Here is a 21,261-nt window from a genome sequence, read left to right as displayed (position 1 = left end):
TAAAGTGTGAAATGAATAAAAGAGGATTTCTTAATTTTTAAGCTGCATGTTTTGAGAAAGAATGCCAATTGTATTGTGATTAAAAATTATATACACACACACAGATGCACGTAACTTCCAAACAGTTGCGAGCATTCAGTTACACAACACTCACAGGAGCTGTGTCATTTGCTCAAAAGGAAAACAAACCCCATGTGGTAGATTTGTATATGAAAATGTTTGAGTTGCCAGAGCAAGGTGAGCAGAGCAGCCCTTGGCGAGCGCTGCCGGGCACCACTGCCCACACACGAGGCTCCGGGGCTCCCACCCAGTGCAGCACGCTGCTTCTGCTCACTGGTCAGAGCATGCAGGTAGAAAGTTCAAGGAAAGTTTAAGGAATCAACTATTTTTATTCCCTCCTGCTTGGAGAACATTGTGTATGATTAACTATGAATTTACTGATCCTGTCTCTCTGCAGGATTCTTCCCAGGAAGTGAGATTCAAGCTTGTGGAAAGGAGTTAGAGGCTTGCAAAGTAATAATTAAAAAAACCTCATGCAAAAAACGTCTATCTGCACCCATGCAAGTTGATCTGGAGCTTCATGCTTAGAGCTGATGATGAATTGCCTGTGGTTTTAGGGAGGCTAATTCTTGCTTTCGATTGCATTGGGAATCTGAAGTTAATGCTCATGAGAAGTAAAACCAGAGAACGTGGGTTACTCGGTGTGCCTAAAGATCACAGAGGCAGCAACGAAGCGACGAAACTTCTCTTTGAAGTAGTGGCTTCAGCTGTGTCATTGTGTGCTCTGGGAACTGAGAGAAATAGCAGCCAGCCTGGGAGAAGATGCCAGCTAAAGGGAAATACTTCTTCAATGAGAGCGATGACTGCAGGATATCAGACCCGCTCTACGAGAAGTACCGCTACACCAGCCAGCAGCATCCCCTCCTGCTGCTGCTGCTCTTCATTGCCATCCTCTTCTGGACTACTCTGATTATCATCTTTTTTGTAACTGCTGTGAGTAAACTTCTTTTGTGTGTGTTCAGTGTTTTCAGAGATGATAAGGAGTTGCACTGACAGCACGCTAAACATTTTTGACTATATATTATTTTGAGCCACATGGTATCAAAGTTGCAGTGCTGAAAGATATCAAGTACATGTAATCAAGTGCATGTAATTGTGTGTATGTTTTTGAAAGGATGGAAAGAGAGAAGACGGTTGTCAGGCAAATGGACAGTTACTGTAAGGATTGTTTTTCCTTTCTATACATTAGGAACAAATCCTAATTTGTATTGAAGGCTAGCTATGATAGTAAGTACTAAAAGGGCCAAGGAAGGAACAAGAACATAAGTTAAAATGTCCTGCATTTCTCATATTTTTTTAAGAGTAATCTAAGAAATATAAAATATTGTGGTGACTTGTTGTTTTTTTTTTATCAGATGATTCCTGAGGTTATTTTTTTTAAAGATTTGTAGATGCTAGTTTCCATATTTTTTCTTTTTCTTTCTCTTTTTTTTTTCTTTTTTTTTTTCTTCTTAATAAAAACATGACATGAACCTCCCAGTACAATGGGTGATCAGTGGAATCAATATTTAGTTAGCAAAGAGCAGTGATCCCATAGGCATAGAAAAGATGTGGCTTAATGATTTTTTGTTGTGTAATTTGATTTTCTGTAAAGAAATTTGGTGTTGTATAAGCCCAGCTGACAGCTGGTAAGGAGTTTGATTTAAAGATAATGTTGTAAAAAAGTAGTAAAGTAGCTGTTATAATCCTTCATTGCCTTCTAAGGCTGCTTTCCAAACACTGTGCTTCATGATAAAGGGTCTTCAAGTCTCTCTTTAGCAGCAAATCAAATCTTACCAATTGCACTTGTATCCCTTTTACCTTTTATTTCATAGGAAGGGAAAAAAGTAGCAACACTATTTTGAACAATTTATCTTCTGTGAAACTTAGAACACTCCTCTTAACAAAGTTTAAACTCAAAATACATTTCTTTGGGTACATCTGCACTGTGGATACATTATAGTTAGTGGTTTGGGGTTTGCCTTGTGAGCTAGTTTGGAAAATGATAATGGTGGAACTGGGGTAGAATGAGTATCTATGATAGTATTTGTTATCTCTGTATGTGTGAATATCAGAAAGTGTTTGTGGTGCCACAGCTAGTCTACTTAAAAACCCAGCTTAACTTATTTCATAGGTATCCAAGCTGTTTCCAGGGCAGTATAGCTGCATTTTTCATTTTTCTAAAGGGGGCATTGGGACCAGCTGTAACCCTTTGTTTTGCTTTTGCAGGAAGCACAGTCCCACCTGGCCTTCATCATTGCTGTGTGTGCTGCCCTGGCCGTGTTTGCAGTCATGTACTTACTGCTGTGCATGGAATCCCTGTTTCGGAGGTGGCTGTCCTTGTTTGGAGTGATGATTTGGATCTGCTTCCTCACCGTGGGATATGTGTCCCTTTTTGAAAAAGGACGTGATTGTGAGCTGTGGGAGCAGGTGTGTATGTTGTGTTCATTTGGGTACTTGCACAGACGTGGTGGTCAGCTGTGGATGTGTTTGTGTGAATGTGTTTGTGTGCTTTAGTCTTTTGGCACGTTATAATTGCGTAATAACTCTTCTGAGATTTAGGTTAACTTTTAGAACTGGTTTTACTGATTTATTGCAGTAAGTTTTAGTTGGTATTCTATATTACAGTGAAAATACGTTTCAGTGGAAAAATTGGATAATTGCATCAACTTATGCGAGAATTGCATCTTTAAGTTGTAATTGGATTGGATTTTTATTTAGGATTTTTTTGGAAATCTTAATTACTGTGAATTCATCTCTGAGCAGTTTTTCTGTTAAAAATACTTACTTTGTTAATTTATTTGGGCCAAAGAGGTGCTCAAGAAATGTATAAAGGACTCCAGAGCTGGGTGTGCCCTAGGGAGCAGGTTTTTTAAGTTAATGGGAGAGGTGAAGTGAACAATAAGGATTAATGACACATCCTGGCGTTGCTGGGTGTGGCTAAACTTCTTTGCTTGCTATCTCTGATCAGAAGATGGGTGATTTCATGAAGTCAAAAATATCATAATTTGTAGGAAACTCCTCCTAAGATCTCATAAAGCGAGCAGAAGAATTTTAATTAAATAAAAATGACTTTTTATCTTGTTTTACAGACTCTGCCCTTTCCCTTCTTTATTTGAATAAAGAAATATATAAATTATCAGTTAAACAATCAAAATCTGATTTGCATTATGGCCTGGATCCAGAACTGTACATTTAGAGTAGCTGTTCAGTCTTTTTTAACTTAAGAAAGTGCCTATTACCTTGGAACCCTCCCCAAATGTATTGTTCTTAACAATGAATGCAAATATGTAACAAAGCAAGATTTGGTTTTGCTGCTTTCAGTGCTGCAAGCCAACGTGGTGACATCATGTGGTAATAATTCATTCATATTGATTTTAAGTCTGAAATATAAGGACACCCTACTCTGAAAAGTGAATGGATTTATTTCAGACTTTCACCTCAAGTTATGAATTTATCTCTAATTAAAGCTACTGTTTAAATGCAGGTATGGCCTTTGCTTGTCCATCCTTTGCTTGTGCTTATAAATCCATCACACAGCATTCTGAACATTGTGTGATGGGTGTTGCAAATATGGCAGAAAAAATGTTTTTACTCTGGCTAAAATAGTAAAATATACATAGAAAAATATTTTTGTTGAATGAAAACTTTTATTTGCCTGTTTGTCTGATTATTGTTGTCCCATCCAAACTGTCTATTCTGGGAAAATATTTAAGACTTGGACCTCGAGACTTCCTTGAAGGAAGGAAGTCTTGTCTTGTCTGGAATGGCACAAGTTTAGTTACTGTGGTGAGATGGAGCTGAGCTGGGAATCCTGCAATATATTCAATCTGATCAGGGTCCTTAGTTTCCATACGTATGTAAGCTAACAATTGTAACAAGTAAGTTTTACACACCTTCCCACTAATCTGGAGGAGTTTAGTTCTGGATTTTATAAAATCTTTGCAGCTAAATATGTGGTTAGTGGTAATAAAGGTTGTTCTCTTGTGGGAGGACCAGGAAGTCTTGGATGGATTTTTGGTTTTTATCAAACACTGAGCAAACCTACACATGTGACTGGGTGATGTTAAAATTAGAAAAATATCTTCCAGCAGGTGAGAAATCTGAATGTATTCAGTATTGCAAGATTTGCAACAAAGTGTTCCTGATCTGTCAGTACAAAGTGCATCCAAAGTGCATCTCCAGCTGTAAAGGATAAGTTCAGGATAAAGGGCAAGGACAAGTGAAAAAAATTGGAGGTGATATGTCATGTTAACCCATCTTGTCTATGAACCTATAGCTGTTAATCCCTCAAAACTCTTAGAACTACCACTGTCCTTATGGTTTTAACTGTATTTTGAAACATCAATATCTAATTGTTCAGCCTGAAGTTGAGCAAGAATCCTACTACTTTGCTTCTATTTCTGTAGTGATTTTTGGGATTCACCTAATAACATGTATCTAATAACACGTGATTAATTTTTATTTTTTCTTTTTCTTTCCAAAGGTGCCATTCTTTCTGTTCATAATCTTCACAGTTTATACCATGCTACCCTTTGGGATGAGAGGTGCTGTCATAATTAGTGTTGTTTCTGCTCTCTCCCATATTGTTGTTCTAACTGTGGTAAGTCTGACTTCTCAAGAAAATGAGGAATCCATTCCATTTCAGGTAAGGAAATATCTTGGTTACATAATGAAATACCCTAGTCAAGTTACCCTTTGCTTTTGGCATAACTGTTTTATTCAGAAAAGTTCCAGAATCCCATATTGATGTTTCAAGCTGAGGGTTTAGAGCTTGGGCCCAAAAACCCTTGGGCTTTTTGTAAAATGGCAATTTTTTAAGTCTATTGTGCATTTTGTTTTTCTGACCTAAGTGGAAAAAGTAGTGTTGTTATATTAATTTTTAAACTAAGTTGTTAAAAACATGCCAGCTTAGTCACAGTCACTCTTCCCAATCTGTGCTCTCTCGGGCGGGTCTACCTGCCTTCTTCAGGCACTGCCCAGAGGGTGGATCAAAAGGGCCACTGCTGCCCTGGGGTGTCAGCAGGGCCTGGGAGTGCTGCTTGCTGGTTCAGGGCTCCCAGCTCTCATTAGCTGGGTGTGTTCAAAGCAGCACCCCAGCTCATTCTGTGCAGGCATGTGCCAGACTCCACACGGCGTGCTGATGCAGGAGTTTGTGCACTGCTTTGCCACAAACCAAACACTGGTGCCTGCAAATAAGTGTTAAGTGATATCATAGGATTTTCTGTTTCATTATTCTGCCTGTGACTGTGAAAGTTAGATTATATCTGCCAGGTCCATCCTGGGTAACAGCAACAGCGATTTGCTATGGAATGGGGTAAGAGGAAATGAGGTATGATCTGGAATTGATTGTTTTTTTGTGGGACTAGTAAGTGTGTTAGGAAGTATCAATGACTGCCCTGCAGTAGGTAAATATTTTTCTTCTTGTGCAGCTCCTTGCCAATGCTGTCATTTTCCTTTGTGGCAACTTCATGGGTGCATTTCACAAACGCCAAATGCAGGTTGCTTCGTGGGATTTGTACAGATATACCTTAAAGTGCATTCAGGTCCGAATGAAACTGAAAATTGAAAAGAGGCAACAAGTGAGTGAGCTAGTTCATGTTATGAATTTCTTGTTTTCTTTTCCAAAGTCTGTATAAATTCATAAGGTTGGTGACTAATCCATGTTGAAAGGCTTGGTCCAATCTTTGAGATACCCACCTAGTGTCAAAAATAAAGGTTGTGCCATTTGTAACAAAAGAAGGAAGTTAAAGGGAGGAAGCTTTTTTCTGGGGCTTGTCTACATGAAAATCACAGTATTTGTAACAGGAATTTAACTGCCAGTCATTTTAGTTCCTTTTTTTCTGAGAATAAACTGTTCCTGGGACTGGCCTAAGGGGACTTAAGAAGACATACCCATAATGCCCTGAAATTACTTGTAAGGTAATTTTAACAGTTAGTTTTATGCTTGCCTTGGTCACCTTTTTCATTGAATTCTAAAGTACTATTTGTTCTTATATTTTATTATCTCACAAACTATTTTTCTTTTGCTAGAATGAGAAAATTGGATGTGAAGGGGAAAAAAAAAATAAATAAAAAATAATAGATTAAAATACTTATTTCCATAAACTCCAGTGTTATTCAAAGAGCCATCATGGAACATGAATTTCTTACTGAGGAAGGATTGTAGAGAGATACTGAAGCTGAAACTGGGGCACCGTTCCTGGTATAAACAGGGTTAAAAAGAGCTCTACAAGGCTGATGTGTATCATGTTCTCTGCCCACCAGTTATTAGATAAAAGAAGGGACTGAAAAGTGACTGACCTGATCAAACTGGAAAGAAGAAAATGCCACACTCCTAGTGCGGTGTGTTCTCTGATGCTAATCTTGTGAGATGAGAGGACAAATGTGCAATCCCTGGCAGGATTTCCCCATGCAGCCACCAGGGAAGGCTCAGATCACCTTACACAGGCAGTGTGCTCTCATTTCCTGGGCAATGTGCTCACTTCCATGGGTGTTCAGGGTTTTGGTTTTGGGATTGGTGTTTTTTAATGGTTGCTTTTTGAAGTGTAAATGTGCTTAAGTCTATGAGAGCTTTCTTTTCATCCGTGTTGCAATTTGTTAGGCAATTCTGAGTATCCTTTCTGCCACCCACTTCTCTATAAAAAAGATGTGAGAGCTGCAGTTCAGGGTTCCTCATTGTGTGATGTGTCAGCCTCCCATTGGCTGTGTTATATTCCCTGGGACTCGGCTGTCGGTTTAAGTTCTTTCAGAGCTGACTCTCCTAGTACCAAAACAGTAGCTGAAGGAAAGGAGGTGTTTCTATTTCTGGGGTCAGTCTACAGCTAAACTGCTGCTATGCTTTGTGTAGATGAGTACTTGCTGCTCAAGGTGTCCCACTGTGATCCCAGGGTATTTCTTCCAGAGGGCAGTCACTGGTTAAATAACGCTGGCAGCTCACTGCTGCCTGCACATGGCTGCATTGGGTATTCAGGAATAGGGGACAAGGACTTGGTCCCAGTGGACAGCATTTAGCATTTTACTTGGCTGCACAATGTGTTAATCTTGCTGTTGGTGCTGTCTGAAAAAGTTCCTACTTGTAGCTGCTCTACACAACATTTCTTTCCTCTTCCATCCTCGCTCAAAGTATTCTCTTTTTGCCATCCTCTTCTGCCCAGGGTCATCTTTGAAGAATGGGCTTTTGAGTGAGAGCCAGTGTACAACGGTGCCCTGAATAGTCGAACAATGGAAGTGGATTTGGAGGAGTCTCTTTCTCCTTCAGTTCAAAAGAATTCATTTCAGTGGCATTGCTTCAGTTTAGCTATAGTAGAATGTAGCTGACACTTTTATATCTGTTGCTGCTTTTCCAATGTTTGAGAATTTACAAATATTTTTAATACTAAATAGATTGTTAGGTACAAAACAAGAGCTTTTACAGAAGCTTTATTTGACAACGCCAACATAATACTGACATTAGTGGACAAAATAAAATGTAATTTATCCTGAAAGTGTAGTACTGAATACTGGCATATTTTATGTGTTTGCTTCATGGTTACAAAGGGATGTCACACCTAGACCTGGTGTTCACACAAGGAACGAAAGAAAAAATATGCAACATAATTGTGAAATCAATGACTTGGAGAACAGCAATGTAAAAATATCTTCTGGAAAACCTGACCTTACTCAAAAGCTATTTGAATAAAGGCTTTTTTTTTTAAATGCCTTCTTGCAGTCAGTAGAATTCTGCAGTTTCAAACTTACTGTGTTAATAATTTTGCATAATTATTATTCCCTCCCCTTTTTAAGGAAAATTTGCTTTTATCCATTCTGCCTGCTCATATCTCTATGGAAATGAAGCTGGCAATCATTGAGCGACTGAAGGAGACTAATGATAACAGGCAAATGCATGACAACAACTTCCACAGCCTATATGTAAAAAGGCACCAAAATGTTAGGTAAGTGGAAACCCTAGAAATAATTGTATTAATATAAACTTCTGATTTTTATCAGTACATATGGTTCAGTGAAATTAAAATCTGAAGGCAGACTTTCAGGCTGAAGTGAACTTCTTTCCTGTTGTGGTAAGATAATATGTGTTGAACTGGTGTGCTGTCTTTTAAATCAGGGGAGATGCTTGAACACTTTTTCCTCGAGTTGTTTCCCAAAGAGGAGAGAGGTGTTTTCTGTTAAATGTTTCAATAGTTATGCTGACTGTGGAATTGATGTATCTTCATATTTCACTTTTCCTGCTTTTTCCTTTTGCTCTTTTCTAGCATTCTTTATGCGGACATTGTAGGATTCACTCGCCTTGCCAGTGATTGCTCTCCTAAGGAACTTGTAGTGATGCTGAATGAACTCTTTGGAAAGTTTGATCAGATTGCAAAGGTAGGTTTACAGTTTGTACTGTAGGATAAAGGCCTTCAGAAAAAGGCCTTTTGCACAACAGGAGGCAGCTGAGTGTTAGTCCTGAAGTCAGGAAGGCAAGACTGCTTTTGCTTTAAAGCTAACTGGCAAAATCATGTTAAAACAAAATGTAAAACAAAAATGGGAAATTTAGCGAGTTGCTGCTGTAATTCCAGTTCTTGGGTGTGAAGATTTATTTGTATGAATTAGGGAATTGCCTGATGGTGAGAAGTGATTGCAGCAAGGCTGTAGCAGGTTCTGTGAACAAACTCCACTGAAGAGCTTTGCTGTGTTCAGCTCGAAGGTTTGTGGGACTCCACAAATGGAGACCTCTCAGACACATTTAAACTCATAAATTCAGAAGCATCAGGCAAAGAGTTCTTTAGTTCAGGAGTGAGCTACAGAAAGCTTCCTTTTACTAATGGATACTTAAAAAAAAAGTGTAAGAATGGGAAGTAGTTTAAAATGGTCCCTATTAAGACATACCCTCAGTACTGACCCTTCAGCCTGGCAGAAATTGTTACCACTTCCAGGTGCTGCTTGAGGTCAATTTTTTGCATCTGTAATTACAAACTCAGGTTTTTATTTCTCACATTATAGCGACTGTGTCATGTACATGTTTGTGTGTTGTGTTTGTGAAATCCTAAAAATTTGTCTGAAAATGCTGGAAAGCTCTAAAATTACTAATGTAGCAGAGGAGTGAAATTGCTGTAATTAAACCCTTGTGAATATCATTGAATGAGTTCTTTAATATACCACTGATTAAAACCTAAGACGCTAGTAACATTTTGACTAAATGACATGGATTATCTTTGCATTTATCTGAATTCAGTTGCTGTTAAGTGTTTAAGTACTGGAAAATGAAAGTTATACCAGATCTATTGCAATGTTATTGTTGTAAGGCAGCCATAAAGACAGAGTAAGTAATGTCACCTTAGCTGCCAAATGGCAAAATTTCTTTTAATGCTGAAGTCGAAGCTGAGGTTAGACACATTTGGTCAGGTTTTTGTAACTGTTTTGCAGATACAAAAATAGAAAAAATTCTAGTTTTTGAGTGATGCATTTTAATTTCTCACTCCTGTCTGCAAATTGCATTGCAATGTCTGGATTTAGTGAGTCAAGGTCTTTTGCAACTCTGTGGTTGAGCTTTGAGAAGAGGTTCCTGCTTTTTGTGCTATTTTTGTTCTGCTAGAGGGTATTCTGTCATCTTTTCCATAATGTACAAATGTTGCAAGCTCCAATTTATCTAATAAAAATTGATGGCTAAGCTGGACACTGAGCTGGATGCTGAAGTGCAGCAGCTCTAATCCAGGGCTGGGTTTCCCTGCTGATCCCTCTGAGCTTGTCACTTGTGGCACTTCTCAGAACCCACTGAGATGGATTAAGAGAATGATGGATGTTCCCTAAATGCTTTAACTGATGAGGGAGAACAGCTCAGTTTGGGAAACTGCCACACATTTGGGCTGATTTTGGAGTTGGTTTAGGAATTGTGTTCCAACAGCAGGTAGGATTGAACAGCTGGAGATATTGGCTGGCCCAAATTAAGCCATCTCTGCTCATCAGTCAAGCACTACACAGCCTTGCAAAATTAGCCCTGGCTTGCTTCTAACCTTTGTAGTTAAAATTCTTCAGTAAAGTGTTAACAAAAGACAGTATCAGAGGCTTTTTGCTCTCTTCTGCCAGTCATTGGCATCAGTATCGTCTGTTGCACAGTTAGGAACATTTTTTTTTGCTGCCATTTAGTATTTGTGGGTTTTTTATTAGCAGTAGGAAACTGGAGTGTGTGCCAGCTTCCTCTTCAGTCAGGTTTGAAATAACAAAAATACCTCATTTTGCATTTGCACAGCTACCAGCTTGGACATCTGAATTTCTAAGTTTTCCCTCAGTGCTGGGAGGTTTTTTGACACCTCACACTGTTATGAGGCTATTTAAAAATAGAGGGAAAGCTGCCCATAATTCAGATGAAGATAAAAGATAGTTAAGTGGATTTCATCCTTTAGATGGTATATTCTGTGCCAGTTTTATTTTATTTATAGTTTTTTCAATTGCACACAGTTCCAAAAAAAGGTGAGAAAACTAAAAAGATGGTTTCATTTCAGAAATGCTTTAACTGGTCATTTTTGTTCTTTCCAATGAGCGGTGTCCAGGCATTCAGATGTGGGGAAAAAGAAATAAGCTTTGTTTCAACAAGGATTGAACAAAGCATGACTTTCTCAAACCAGAGCCTTTGGAACTGTTAGCCTTTTTGCAGTTAATTTTTTCCTGTTAAAAACCTTTGGTGTAATTTTGCAGGAGAATGAATGCATGAGAATAAAAATCTTGGGAGACTGTTACTACTGTGTCTCAGGCCTGCCTGTGTCCTTACCAGTTCATGCCAGGAACTGTGTTAAAATGGGGCTTGACATGTGTGAAGCAATAAAGTAAGTATTACACAGAAGGCTGTTTAAAATATAGATACTGTGTAGAGATTGAATTAAGTCATTCGTTTTCTTGTCAACATTCAGAGTGTATTTATTAGCTGTAGTTGCATAGTTCTGATCATAAATTTGTCTCGTCTTTAAACCAAGTGTATAATGAGACTAAACCTTAACAGAAGGAGGAGAGAAAGTGACAGATCTGCTCTAATCCCCTGCTGCCTCCCCAGGCAGGTGAGAGAAGCCACGGGTGTGGACATCAACATGAGGGTTGGGATCCACTCCGGGAACGTGCTGTGCGGGGTCATCGGCCTGAGGAAATGGCAGTACGACGTGTGGTCACACGATGTGTCGCTGGCCAACCGCATGGAGTCCGCTGGAGTGCCGGGGTGAGCCGGGCAGTGAGTGCCGGGGTGAGCCGGGCAGTGAGTGCCGGGGTGAGCCGGGCAGTGCTGCAGTGCCGGGGTGAGCCGGGCAGTGCTGCAGTGCCGGGGTGAGCCGGGCAGTGCTGCAGTGCCGGGGTGAGCCGGGCAGTGCTGCAGTGCCGGGGTGAGCCGGGCAGTGCTGCAGTGCCGGGGTGAGCCGGGCAGTGCTGCAGTGCCGGGGTGAGCCGGGCAGTGCTGCAGTGCCGGGGTGAGCCGGGCAGTGCCGGGGTGAGCCGGGCAGTGCTGCAGTGCCGGGGTGAGCCGGGCAGTGCTGCAGTGCCGGGGTGAGCCGGGCAGTGCTGCAGTGCCGGGGTGAGCCGGGCAGTGCTGCAGTGCCGGGGTGAGCCGGGCAGTGCTGCAGTGCCGGGGTGAGCCGGGCAGTGAGTGCCGGGGTGAGCCGGGCAGTGCTGCAGTGCCGGGGTGAGCCGGGCAGTGAGTGCCGGGGTGAGCCGGGCAGTGCTGCAGTGCCGGGGTGAGCCGGGCAGTGCTGCAGTGCCGGGGTGAGCCGGGCAGTGAGTGCCGGGGTGAGCCGGGCAGTGCCGGGGTGAGCCGGGCAGTGCCAGGGCTGGGGCTGCAGCTCTGCCAGGACACGCAGCCTCCCCAGGGGATGGGTGGCGGAAACAGGGCAGATGTGTACTTAGCAGAGCTGTAAAATGTCAGGATTTTCTGATGGCGTTTTCAATGAGCTATAAAATTCTATTCTTAGGCAGGTGACTGCTTCTTGACGTTCCCTTCATGGGAGAATCACATACATTATATGTTGACTTAGTTAATCCATGCTGTACACAGGGATAATTCTACATCTGTGAGTTTAGCTAAAGAACGGTTGTGCTCCTTAGGTCAACAAGGCCAAACTGTCTTCACTGAGTGTTTCTGCTAATGTATTGATCAATCCCACTTGATTTATATCAGTTCTGTATTCAGCACCCCTACCACTCAAACCCCACAAACAAGTCAGAAATTAAAATGCATCCTGATGGGGAGTATCCCAGCAAGGAGAGTCTGGAGCTGTTGTTCGTTGTGCATTTGCCATGGGCAGAATGAAGGGGAGGGAGTGGTGCTGAATGGGAGGATTGAGGCAGAACAGGAATAGAACTCAACATGTGCTGCTCAGGGATACAAGGACTGGGTCTGAGGTTGGTCTCTTGTAGCCTTTTTAAGATGCTCGTTGAGCAGAACAAATACAAATGTTTTTCAGAAACACCAACATTTGCATTTTCCTTGTATAAGGAAGTATACTATTTTCCTGTTTTCCAAGTTAAATTTAAGGATTAGAATTAATCTAAGAAACCCTCTATTTTGTTTTCTTTTGGTGATTTGCACTAAAAAAGGCCATTTAAAGACTTTTCCTTTTTTCATTCTCAAATCAGACCATGGCGGGGTTTTTTTGTGCCATGGTAGTTCTGTGCAAATTGGTTTCTTTTATTCAGTGGTTCTAACCAGTGACATCATAGATTTTCTTATTCTTTTTGTACCTCAGGCAGCTTTTAGGTATATGTTTGTAACTTAAAAATTAAAGTGATTTATCTAGTGATAAGGGGTTATGAATATCAAAGTACTTTGTTGCATTGGTAACTGAAACAGAAAGAAAACTACTTGGAACTAGGTTAACAGTTACACCACCAGCCAGGCTGAAGGGTTTAATGTGTTGATTCAGCATGATTAAACAAGAATACAGAGTTGTAAAATTTCTTTTGTAGGTAAAGCAAACAGCATGACTCTGAATATGGCACAAAAACATACTTTGTTAGTCACGTTTAGGACCTCTGCCTAATCTTGAAAACTCTGATTATTCCCTTATGGTTGTCAGGTTTATAGTTGATAAGCTGGTAAGGAATTAAGCTGGTTTAGCTTGTCATGCTGATTTAGAAACATTATCCTTATTACTTCTTCTCCCTATAGCTGTGTAGTACTCACTCATCCTGTGTTTAAAACTGGCTAGAGGAAACTCCTTCCACTTGTGCCTGACTGGGTTGAAGGGGGGCGGTATTCACTATGCAGATGTTACCTTGTATTTTTTTCCTGCTCTGCAGGGAAATTATTTTCTGGGTATTCCTCATTCCAGTGTTAGCTAGTTCTGCTCCTTTGGAAACAGTTTTGTCATTACAAGCCAGCTACAGGTTTTGTTTAAAATAGGAAAAATATCTAAGTTTCTGTAAATGAAGGAATGCTAAAGACTTTTGAAAGGATGCAGAAAAACTCTAGCTTTAGAAGTATTTTCTTTCCAGTGACAGGGTATCTTTGTTCATCTTCCTTATGATTATAAAAATTACTTACATTCATAACAGTGTAATACACAACTAAAGCAGAAAGGAGTAGCAGAAAACCAAAACTACAAATGCACTTACAAGCACTTCTCTCTAATGTGAAAATGCCTGAAAGCTCAGCACGTGTTATTCTCCTGTCAGCACAGGAAACTGGCTGCAGTGTTCTGGGTGCTCTGTGCTGGCATGGCAAGGGCAGCAGTGCGTGCTCCAGCTTGCCTGTGAGAGCAGCTCTTGGTTATGTGCTTACCCTGGAATCCAGTCAGCAATTAGTAACTGCTGAGAGATCACTGGCGTCTGATTTGAAGAGAAGTTTGCAGTAAGATGGGAAGTGTCCTACAGCAGTGTGTGATTTGAGGGAGAGGAAACTTGGTAAAATGCAAAATGAACAAATGCACTGCTTTTTGGAGTAAGTGGAAAAGCACAGGAACTTGCTGCAGCACATGGCTGTGTTTTAAGGCTCAGGGCATCACCCAGAATGCCCCAGTCTCTGTGGAAGAAAATGATGGTTTAGAGCCAACTTTAAAATTTCAGACTTGAAGGTTCACCTTAATTGCAAAAGTGTGTAGTCAAGGTAACAATTAAACTTCTTTTTTGGAGAGAATTACCCATAAACAAATAAAAGCACGTACCCTCACCAATTAAACTCTTACTGTAGGCTAGAAAAGTACTGAGGAAGTTTTTATTCTTCCTTCTTAGAAGCTACAGCCAGTAGTTTTCAGGTCTTGGACACATAACCTTGATGCAAACTTATGTCCAGCTTCAGGGAGGAGAGGTGGATGGGACAGTGATTCCCTTGGTCTCTGTAGTTAGGCAGCAGAGCTGCACACTGACAATTTCCATTCTGGAATTGGGCTTTTCCCAGCTGTGAGCTAATGAATTGTAGGACAGTGTCTAACCCCTCTGTGCCAAAGAAAAGTGAGAAAAGCATGGGAAGATGAACAATGAGAAAGTAGAACTTAAGAAGTGCTATTTTATGAGCTCTCTCAAGCCTCTTGTTGAGAAATTATATGGCAAGATATTACTCATAACTTATGTGGACATACATGATTTGGAATACTGAGTGAAATAACATTTAAGGGGAAGTGTGACTAGGTGCAGAAAATTACTGGCTGCTCTCCTCAGAAGTGTGTTGTTGTTGTTGCTGTTGCCTTTTCCTTGGATTGTTTAAGTCAGAAAAGGCAGACTTTCAGAATTCTCCTCAGAGTTAACAAAAAACCTTCCCCAGCTTTCTCTTTCCAGACTTTGTGTCTCCCCCCACCCTGGTGCTTTTCTAGCACAAAGCAGTCCTTGCTTGTGTTTTGTTCATGAATTTTCCCTGCAGCTCTCACAACCTGCCTGTGAGCCTGCCTGTCTTGTGAGTCATCAGATCTCCTTTGATCATATTTCTTCTTGTTTCATTTATTTCCCTGCTTATTTCAATTTAATTTTATACCAATACTATCTCATTATGGGAAGTGTTTTTTAGCATGCTTGCTATGAATGATGTACTGTAGTAAAAGATTGCAAATATAATTTTAAGTACTGGCAGAATTTTTCAGTTGGCTGCCAAAGCAGGGGATGTCTGAAAAGCAGAAATGTCAGCAGTGGCCATTGAAATGTAAATGAAATGCTTAATGTGACCTTTCTGTGAGTGTTTGGGTCTCTTGTTCTTTCTCCCATTCTCAGCCGTGTGCACATCACTGAAGCAACATTAAATCACCTAGGCAAAGCTTATGAAGTAGAAGAAGGGAATGGACACCTGAGGGATCCTTACCTTGAATCCATGAATATCAAAACCTACTTAGTGGTCGATCCAAGGGTATGTATTTGTTTTTAAACATATCTATTTATTCATGTATATGCACACATTATAAGCACATAGATTTCTGTGGTGCATACAGCTTTTTCATTCAGGAACAGAATTAAAGCATAATGTGAGTCACTTGAGTAACTTGGATTTGAGAGTTCAGATCTGAAAGCACATCCTGCTTTTTTTATGACCTGCCTATTACACTGAAGGTAATAAGTGTTATGCTGAAACCTCTCATGTGACCCACTTAGAGTAAAAAGCCATATTTGGCTATGTATTTGTGTGAAGTGTCTCAAAAACCCAGGTCAAAAGATGAGAATGAAGGAATGAAAGAATTCCTCTATTATGTGGCCACTTTCAGCTAAAATATTCCTGTAAAATAGCACCAGACATCTTCCTCACTATCTGAAAAAGTAAGATTCACCTTCATTTCAGGGTGTGAAGTTAGCAACTATGGGCTGCTTCTTTAAAGCTTGGAGTATTTTGCAGTATTGCTATTTTGAATTGGCTTGTGGTCAATGAGTGAAATGTTTCAAATGGAAAAAGAATGCAGATGAGAAACTTGTTTCCTTCCTACAGGAAGTAGCATGTCTGTACAAGAAGGAACAACATAGAGCCACTTTTGATTAGCAGGAACTCAATCTTACCTTGGTTACATTTTTCAAAACTGCAACCCCCCACCCAGTTGCACACAGCACTTATTCTCAGAATGAGGACCTGTGTCTATTAAAATGGTCTCTGCTCCCTTGAAGGTACTTGTGAAATGTTATAGAATAATCAGTCATCGATGTCTTGGTTTATTCTACAGTTTTAGCTTCCCTGTAGTTCTGCAAGGGTATTGCAGTATACCGTGTCTGCCTGACTCAGCACCTGTGACACAGGGATATAATCTAATGTCGAGTCTGTAATTTGTGGGATCTTCTAACCACTGTTTTGATACACCCCAGCTTAGGAATTTGGCTCCTTTTTTCCCCACTGTATTGCTGACTGCAAGGGAACTGTGTTTGTTCATAAGATCCTGTGAGCCCTTGCATCACTGCCAATAAAGCTGGAAGTTTGACTGTTGCAATGTTGCAACTGAAGTCTTGTAAAGGCAGCTGAAGCAATTCATTGTGTGTGCTGTGATTTGCTTTAGCTCACATTAATTAAACGAGATAAAGGAATTGAGGTTGGCTGACACGTTGCTGATATGTTCAGAGCCCACGAATCAGCGAGATTTGTATAGTCTTACACTAGTCAATACAGAGTTCCAGTGTTTTGTAATTTGCCTGAATTTGTGTGTTTTCTTCTGTTAGTCCAAGCAGTGCCTGTCGAACAACCACCTCCCCAAGACGCGCGTGACCGACGGGCTGAAGATGCGCGCGTCCGTGCGGATGACGCGGTACCTGGAGTCGTGGGGCGCGGCGCGGCCCTTCGCGCACCTCAGCCACCGGGACAGCGTCAGCAGCGACTCCTCCGGCTCCCAGGGCCGGCGCAGGAAGGTCAGCTCTCACCGGCACGGGCAGCCTGCAGCTGCACGCCGCTCCTGCTGCCCGAGCGTGGAGCTCCAAACTTCTGGGGCTGTGTCTGCTCCTACCCTTGGAGTTCAGTGTGCACGCAGAACTGGCAGGCTGGCTGTGCAGCAGCTCTTCCTGTCAGAACTTAACCAGATCCAGACTGCAATCTCTCTGCATGCTATAATCACAGTATATCTTCAAAGCAAAACTATCTATTTTGCTTATTATTCTTCCATCTCGAGATCCTGCCTGGTACACATGGTTTTCTTAAAAAAAAAAAAAAAAAAAAAAAAAAAAGACAGATGCACTCAATACTTAATTGAAATGTATAGAAAATAAATAGTCCCTCCATATGCTCTCTCTGCATCTGGATTTTATCAGTAAAGAATTTTTAAGATCAAGATTTCTTAAGGTTTTTAAGATTTTAAAATATAAGAAAACTAATTTTTCCTTCCATCTTTGCTTCCTGAAAGCTGAAAGTAGAAGAATGCATGCTTTCAGGTGTGGTCCTGGAGCCACAGCTATAGTAAATTTGAATTTAAGCATCCATCCATTCAGCTGTGTGGAAGTGGTTTCCAGTCTGCTTGCCTCTGCTGGTGCTTGCTTAGTTATTTTGGTGTGTAGAGAAAAAATGAGAGGGAAGATCTGTTTAATTATTTTCTAGCAATCTTTTTTCTCAGAAAACACTCACCTCTCACTTGTTAAAGCTGAAAATGTTGCTGGAAAATGTTCATTTTTATAAACATTTCTGTTTGAAAAAGGTTCATTTCTTTTATTTCTGAATAAAAGTGGTTATGGCAGTTTCTTGATGTTTGTTTGCCATAGTTGTTTGCTATTCAAAGACTGTGTAACTTATTCTTAATTCCTATTTTATTTAGGAAATACCTTTGTGTTCTACTGGACGCCAGAGAACTTCTGATAGGTTTGTCAAGTACCTTCTTTTCTTTTTTATTTGTGCTCCTGTGCTCCTGTTGCAGTTCAGTGTGCTGTAAGGATGTGATCATTTGGGTGATTAATCACTGTGTATGGTAGTCCTGCCTTAGGAAGGTTAAGCTAATTCTTTGACCTTTAGAAGATTTCTCAGCTCATGTTTATTATTGTTAGCAGACTCTACAAGGAACTTCTTGTCTTACTGTCTCCCCAGTCATTCAGAATCCATTTTGCTTGCTGAACTGCAGCAGAGTGGGAGAGAATTGGGAAGGGAGAGCCCTAAAGAGTAGTGTAAAGATTTGGGTTTGGTTAGTGTTGTTAATATTTGCCATTAGAGTGTGATAAAGAATTGTTATGTACGATGGTACCTGCAGCACTGAGTTAAATGAGGAGCTGATTTTCACTTGTGGAACATTCCCTCAGTTTGTCAAATCTTGAAAAATGCATGAATTGGGTAACTAGAGAAATGCTTAGTTAAGTGTGCATAGGAGTATTTTTTAATTTAGTTTGGAGCATTCTGGTTTAACTTTTCCCTGGAAGCTTGCCCTGCTGTGTGCTGAGAAACTGTGCTCTGTATCCATTACTTGTTTCTGAGTAGCATTTGTCACACAGACTTTATTTCATCCTCAGAAATTCATCTCAGAAGGGAAGGATAGAGGAAGATATTTATGATGAAATGATGTCAACCATTGAAGGCCTCAGTTCAACTACGTATGCAGTACTTTAATTTATTCTTCATCTTTTATTTGAGATTAACTTGCATTCTCAGTTTAAGCCTAGATATAAAATTTATGTATAAAGTTATCAGGATTTTTGTCTTGCCCTTTTTTTGTCTTTGTTTTTTATTTAGTTTCTTTTTGGATTTAATTTGAATATAAGAGTGTTACTGCATTATTTAGCAAGAAGGCAGTGATCAGTCTTGCTGTTCAGTATTTTCTTTATTAAAAAAAGAAGTTTCATGAAATGGGGTGCCATCCTGAACAAAAATCTACATATAAAGTCAAAACAATTCTGTGGGTAATAAAGTTGCTTTAGTGGCTGGTCTACTGAAGGCAAATGGTCTGTCAGGGGCAGGTAATTCCTTTGGCAGTACATGTGCATTTAAAAGCAGACAAACATAGGCAGTGGTGATGGTTCGGTTTTTTGTTTTGTTTTCTTTTTTGTTTTGTTTTGTTTTAATTTAAAATACAATATGTAAGTTCTCAACAAATTCCTAAAACACTGAATTTGAGAAGAAAAACTCTTTCTTTCATCTAAATTCTAGGAAGGCTGTACCTCAGGTACTCCTAATAAGAGTCTGATATTATTTAGGGGAATTTTTTGGAGGCTCTAATGTCTGCTGTTACACTTTCCTATCCATAAGCCTTTGGGAAGGTTTGGAGCTACAATTTTTCATGTAGCTGTCAGATGTTGCTGTCTGTGAGTGTTGTGGATCTGCCTGTCAGATAAGTAAGAACATAACCACTGGTTTGTTCTGCTAGGAAACACAAAGATCTTTCAGAAGCATCAGATGTGTGTTGAGAGTGGCTGTGGGTCTCAAGTGCAGATGATTTTGTGTCCTGTCCTTGGCTCTGTGTGCTCCTGGTAACCCTTGTCTCTCTCTGCAGTCCGTGGTGTGGCAGATCAGACGACTTCTGTGGATTCTCACTGATCTTTGCAGAACCTGGTCTTGAAAAAGAGGTTGGTAAGAGCAAAATAACCTTTTTGGTCTTTGATTTGCTCTTCAGAGCAGTGTAAGAATACGTTTGAAACTTTTCATTCTGAAACTGGATTCTGGAGGTGACTGCACATCCTAAGAGGTTTCTGGTAACTACTGGAAAGCAGATTTCAGGAGTTGTTTGAATTGGTTATTCTTCCTTGAGTATACAAGTTCTGAGCTTACACGAGATTTTCTCTAATCTGTGGTCAAATTCTTGCCATGAGGGAGTTAGTGGGAGTTTGATAATTTTTCTAAATAAATGAATTCCCTCAAAAGTAATGAGATTTAAAGAAGGAAAGAAAAAAGAAAGGATTTCTGCATCCATAATGAAAACACTTTGTTTTCTGTGGCTGTTTCATTGTACATATAATGCTAGTATTTGTTAGGTGCAGTGTAGTTTTTCTGTTTGAATAACTGCTGTTAAATTCACTGTGCTGTGGTTGTAGTTACTGGTGTGGGTCTATACACACACTTCAGGTTTACTTCTGTGTGTGTCCTTTCTTGAGAAGGATTTTGACCACGGGCATCTGTGGAGAGCTGATTTAAATGCTGCCTGGATTTCCCTCTAGGTTGGAAATTTGGAAATTATCCTCTGGCCTGGGCTGTTTTTCTTGAAAGATGTTCAAGTAATTTTTTTTTTTTTTTTTCTATGGTGGTCTTATTTTGTTCTGTTTTAGTCCTGGGTATATATATATTTATGTCATCTCAAGGTTGTAATAAAATTAAGAAAAAATACCCCTGAAATTACGCTGATGTTTTGTTCTCTGTTTCAGTATCGTACCATTCCTATTCTAAAACTCAAGAGTTACTTTGTGTGTGCCAGTTTTGTGTTCCTCTGTATATTTGTGATCCAGATGCTAATCATGCCAAAGTAAGTGCTGGTATTTTATTTTTTTATAAGTAAAATTAAGCAACAGCTAAAGTGAACCTCATATGCATGAAAGTTTTGGAGTTCCTGAGGGGTTAAATTTAAGAAACGTATTAATTTACTCTGTGATAAAGGAGCACATTCACATTGTTGGCATATAAGCCAAGATACCAGTATGAAAATAAAATAGAAATGCTTCTTCAATATTTTGTTTGCTTAGTTCACACAGGGAGGTGGCTAATTAAGTAAGAAATACTATTTTATAAGAACAGTTGGCTGTAAGGATATTGGGCAGTAGGAAAATGGGATTTAGCTGGTTACACTGTGCTCCATGATCCTTTTCTGTAGAGCTACAAGGAGGCAACTTTGAGGTGCTTGTCACACCTCCGAGAAAGCAGATGATGGATGATTCTGAATTTGATGGCACATTTGTTTCTCGTAGCTGCTGCAGCACAGTTTCCATGTGGTTTATGCCCAGGGCAGTGGCTCAGGCCATCAGGAGCAGAATCTCTTAAAGCATTGATTGTGCAACAGAGCAGTCATAACCTGTGTGATGCCATGATTATTCAGTGCTATTTGAAGAAAAACCACATTTAAACTTGGTTTTGTGAGTGCTTTCTTCTTTTTAGAACTGCAGAACTGGGAATTTCCTTTGGAGTTGTTGCAGTTATCATTATGCTTGTTTTGTTTGTGTGCTTTGCTGAGAAATGTCTGGTAAGTTTACTTTTAAAAAAACACTTCCTATTTTCAAAAGTGGATGGAAATATTTCAGCAACTTGGTCTGTCTTTTAGGCTGATGAAAGCCTTGAACCTCAGGTTAAGAGAAGATTCCATTGCCTAAAATGGATTTGCTCTCAGACAGACTTTCATGTCTGAAAATTGTCACAGTAATTCAGAATTATTTGGCTGCAAAAATAGATGGGTAGGAGGGAGGATGTGGGGTTGGTTTTTA

At 40.1% G+C, this 21,261-nt stretch overlaps 1 protein-coding gene across 2 annotated transcripts in view; it reads left to right on the top strand.

Moving 5' to 3' along the window:
* ADCY7 (adenylate cyclase 7) overlaps positions 1–21,261 on the top strand; it is a 60,290-nt gene that overhangs the window by 26,617 nt on the left and 12,412 nt on the right. For both annotated transcript variants that reach the window (XM_056500470.1, XM_056500471.1), the window contains 15 exons: positions 458–993; positions 2,269–2,469; positions 4,526–4,687; positions 5,472–5,621; positions 7,825–7,973; positions 8,292–8,403; positions 10,714–10,841; positions 11,066–11,224; positions 15,193–15,325; positions 16,612–16,797; positions 17,691–17,734; positions 18,373–18,453; positions 19,350–19,422; positions 20,215–20,312; positions 20,939–21,023. In XM_056500470.1, coding sequence (XP_056356445.1) covers positions 823–993; positions 2,269–2,469; positions 4,526–4,687; positions 5,472–5,621; positions 7,825–7,973; positions 8,292–8,403; positions 10,714–10,841; positions 11,066–11,224; positions 15,193–15,325; positions 16,612–16,797; positions 17,691–17,734; positions 18,373–18,453; positions 19,350–19,422; positions 20,215–20,312; positions 20,939–21,023 — 1,932 coding nt within the window. In that variant the 5' untranslated portion in view covers positions 458–822. The remainder of the gene's footprint in view (positions 1–457; positions 994–2,268; positions 2,470–4,525; positions 4,688–5,471; positions 5,622–7,824; positions 7,974–8,291; positions 8,404–10,713; positions 10,842–11,065; positions 11,225–15,192; positions 15,326–16,611; positions 16,798–17,690; positions 17,735–18,372; positions 18,454–19,349; positions 19,423–20,214; positions 20,313–20,938; positions 21,024–21,261) is intronic.

This window comes from Oenanthe melanoleuca, chromosome 11 (genome assembly GCF_029582105.1).
Source record: "Oenanthe melanoleuca isolate GR-GAL-2019-014 chromosome 11, OMel1.0, whole genome shotgun sequence".
NCBI classification, from domain to species: domain Eukaryota; kingdom Metazoa; phylum Chordata; class Aves; order Passeriformes; family Muscicapidae; genus Oenanthe; species Oenanthe melanoleuca.
Note: the sequence above shows the minus strand (reverse complement) of the source record. Positions and strands in the feature narration are given on the sequence as shown.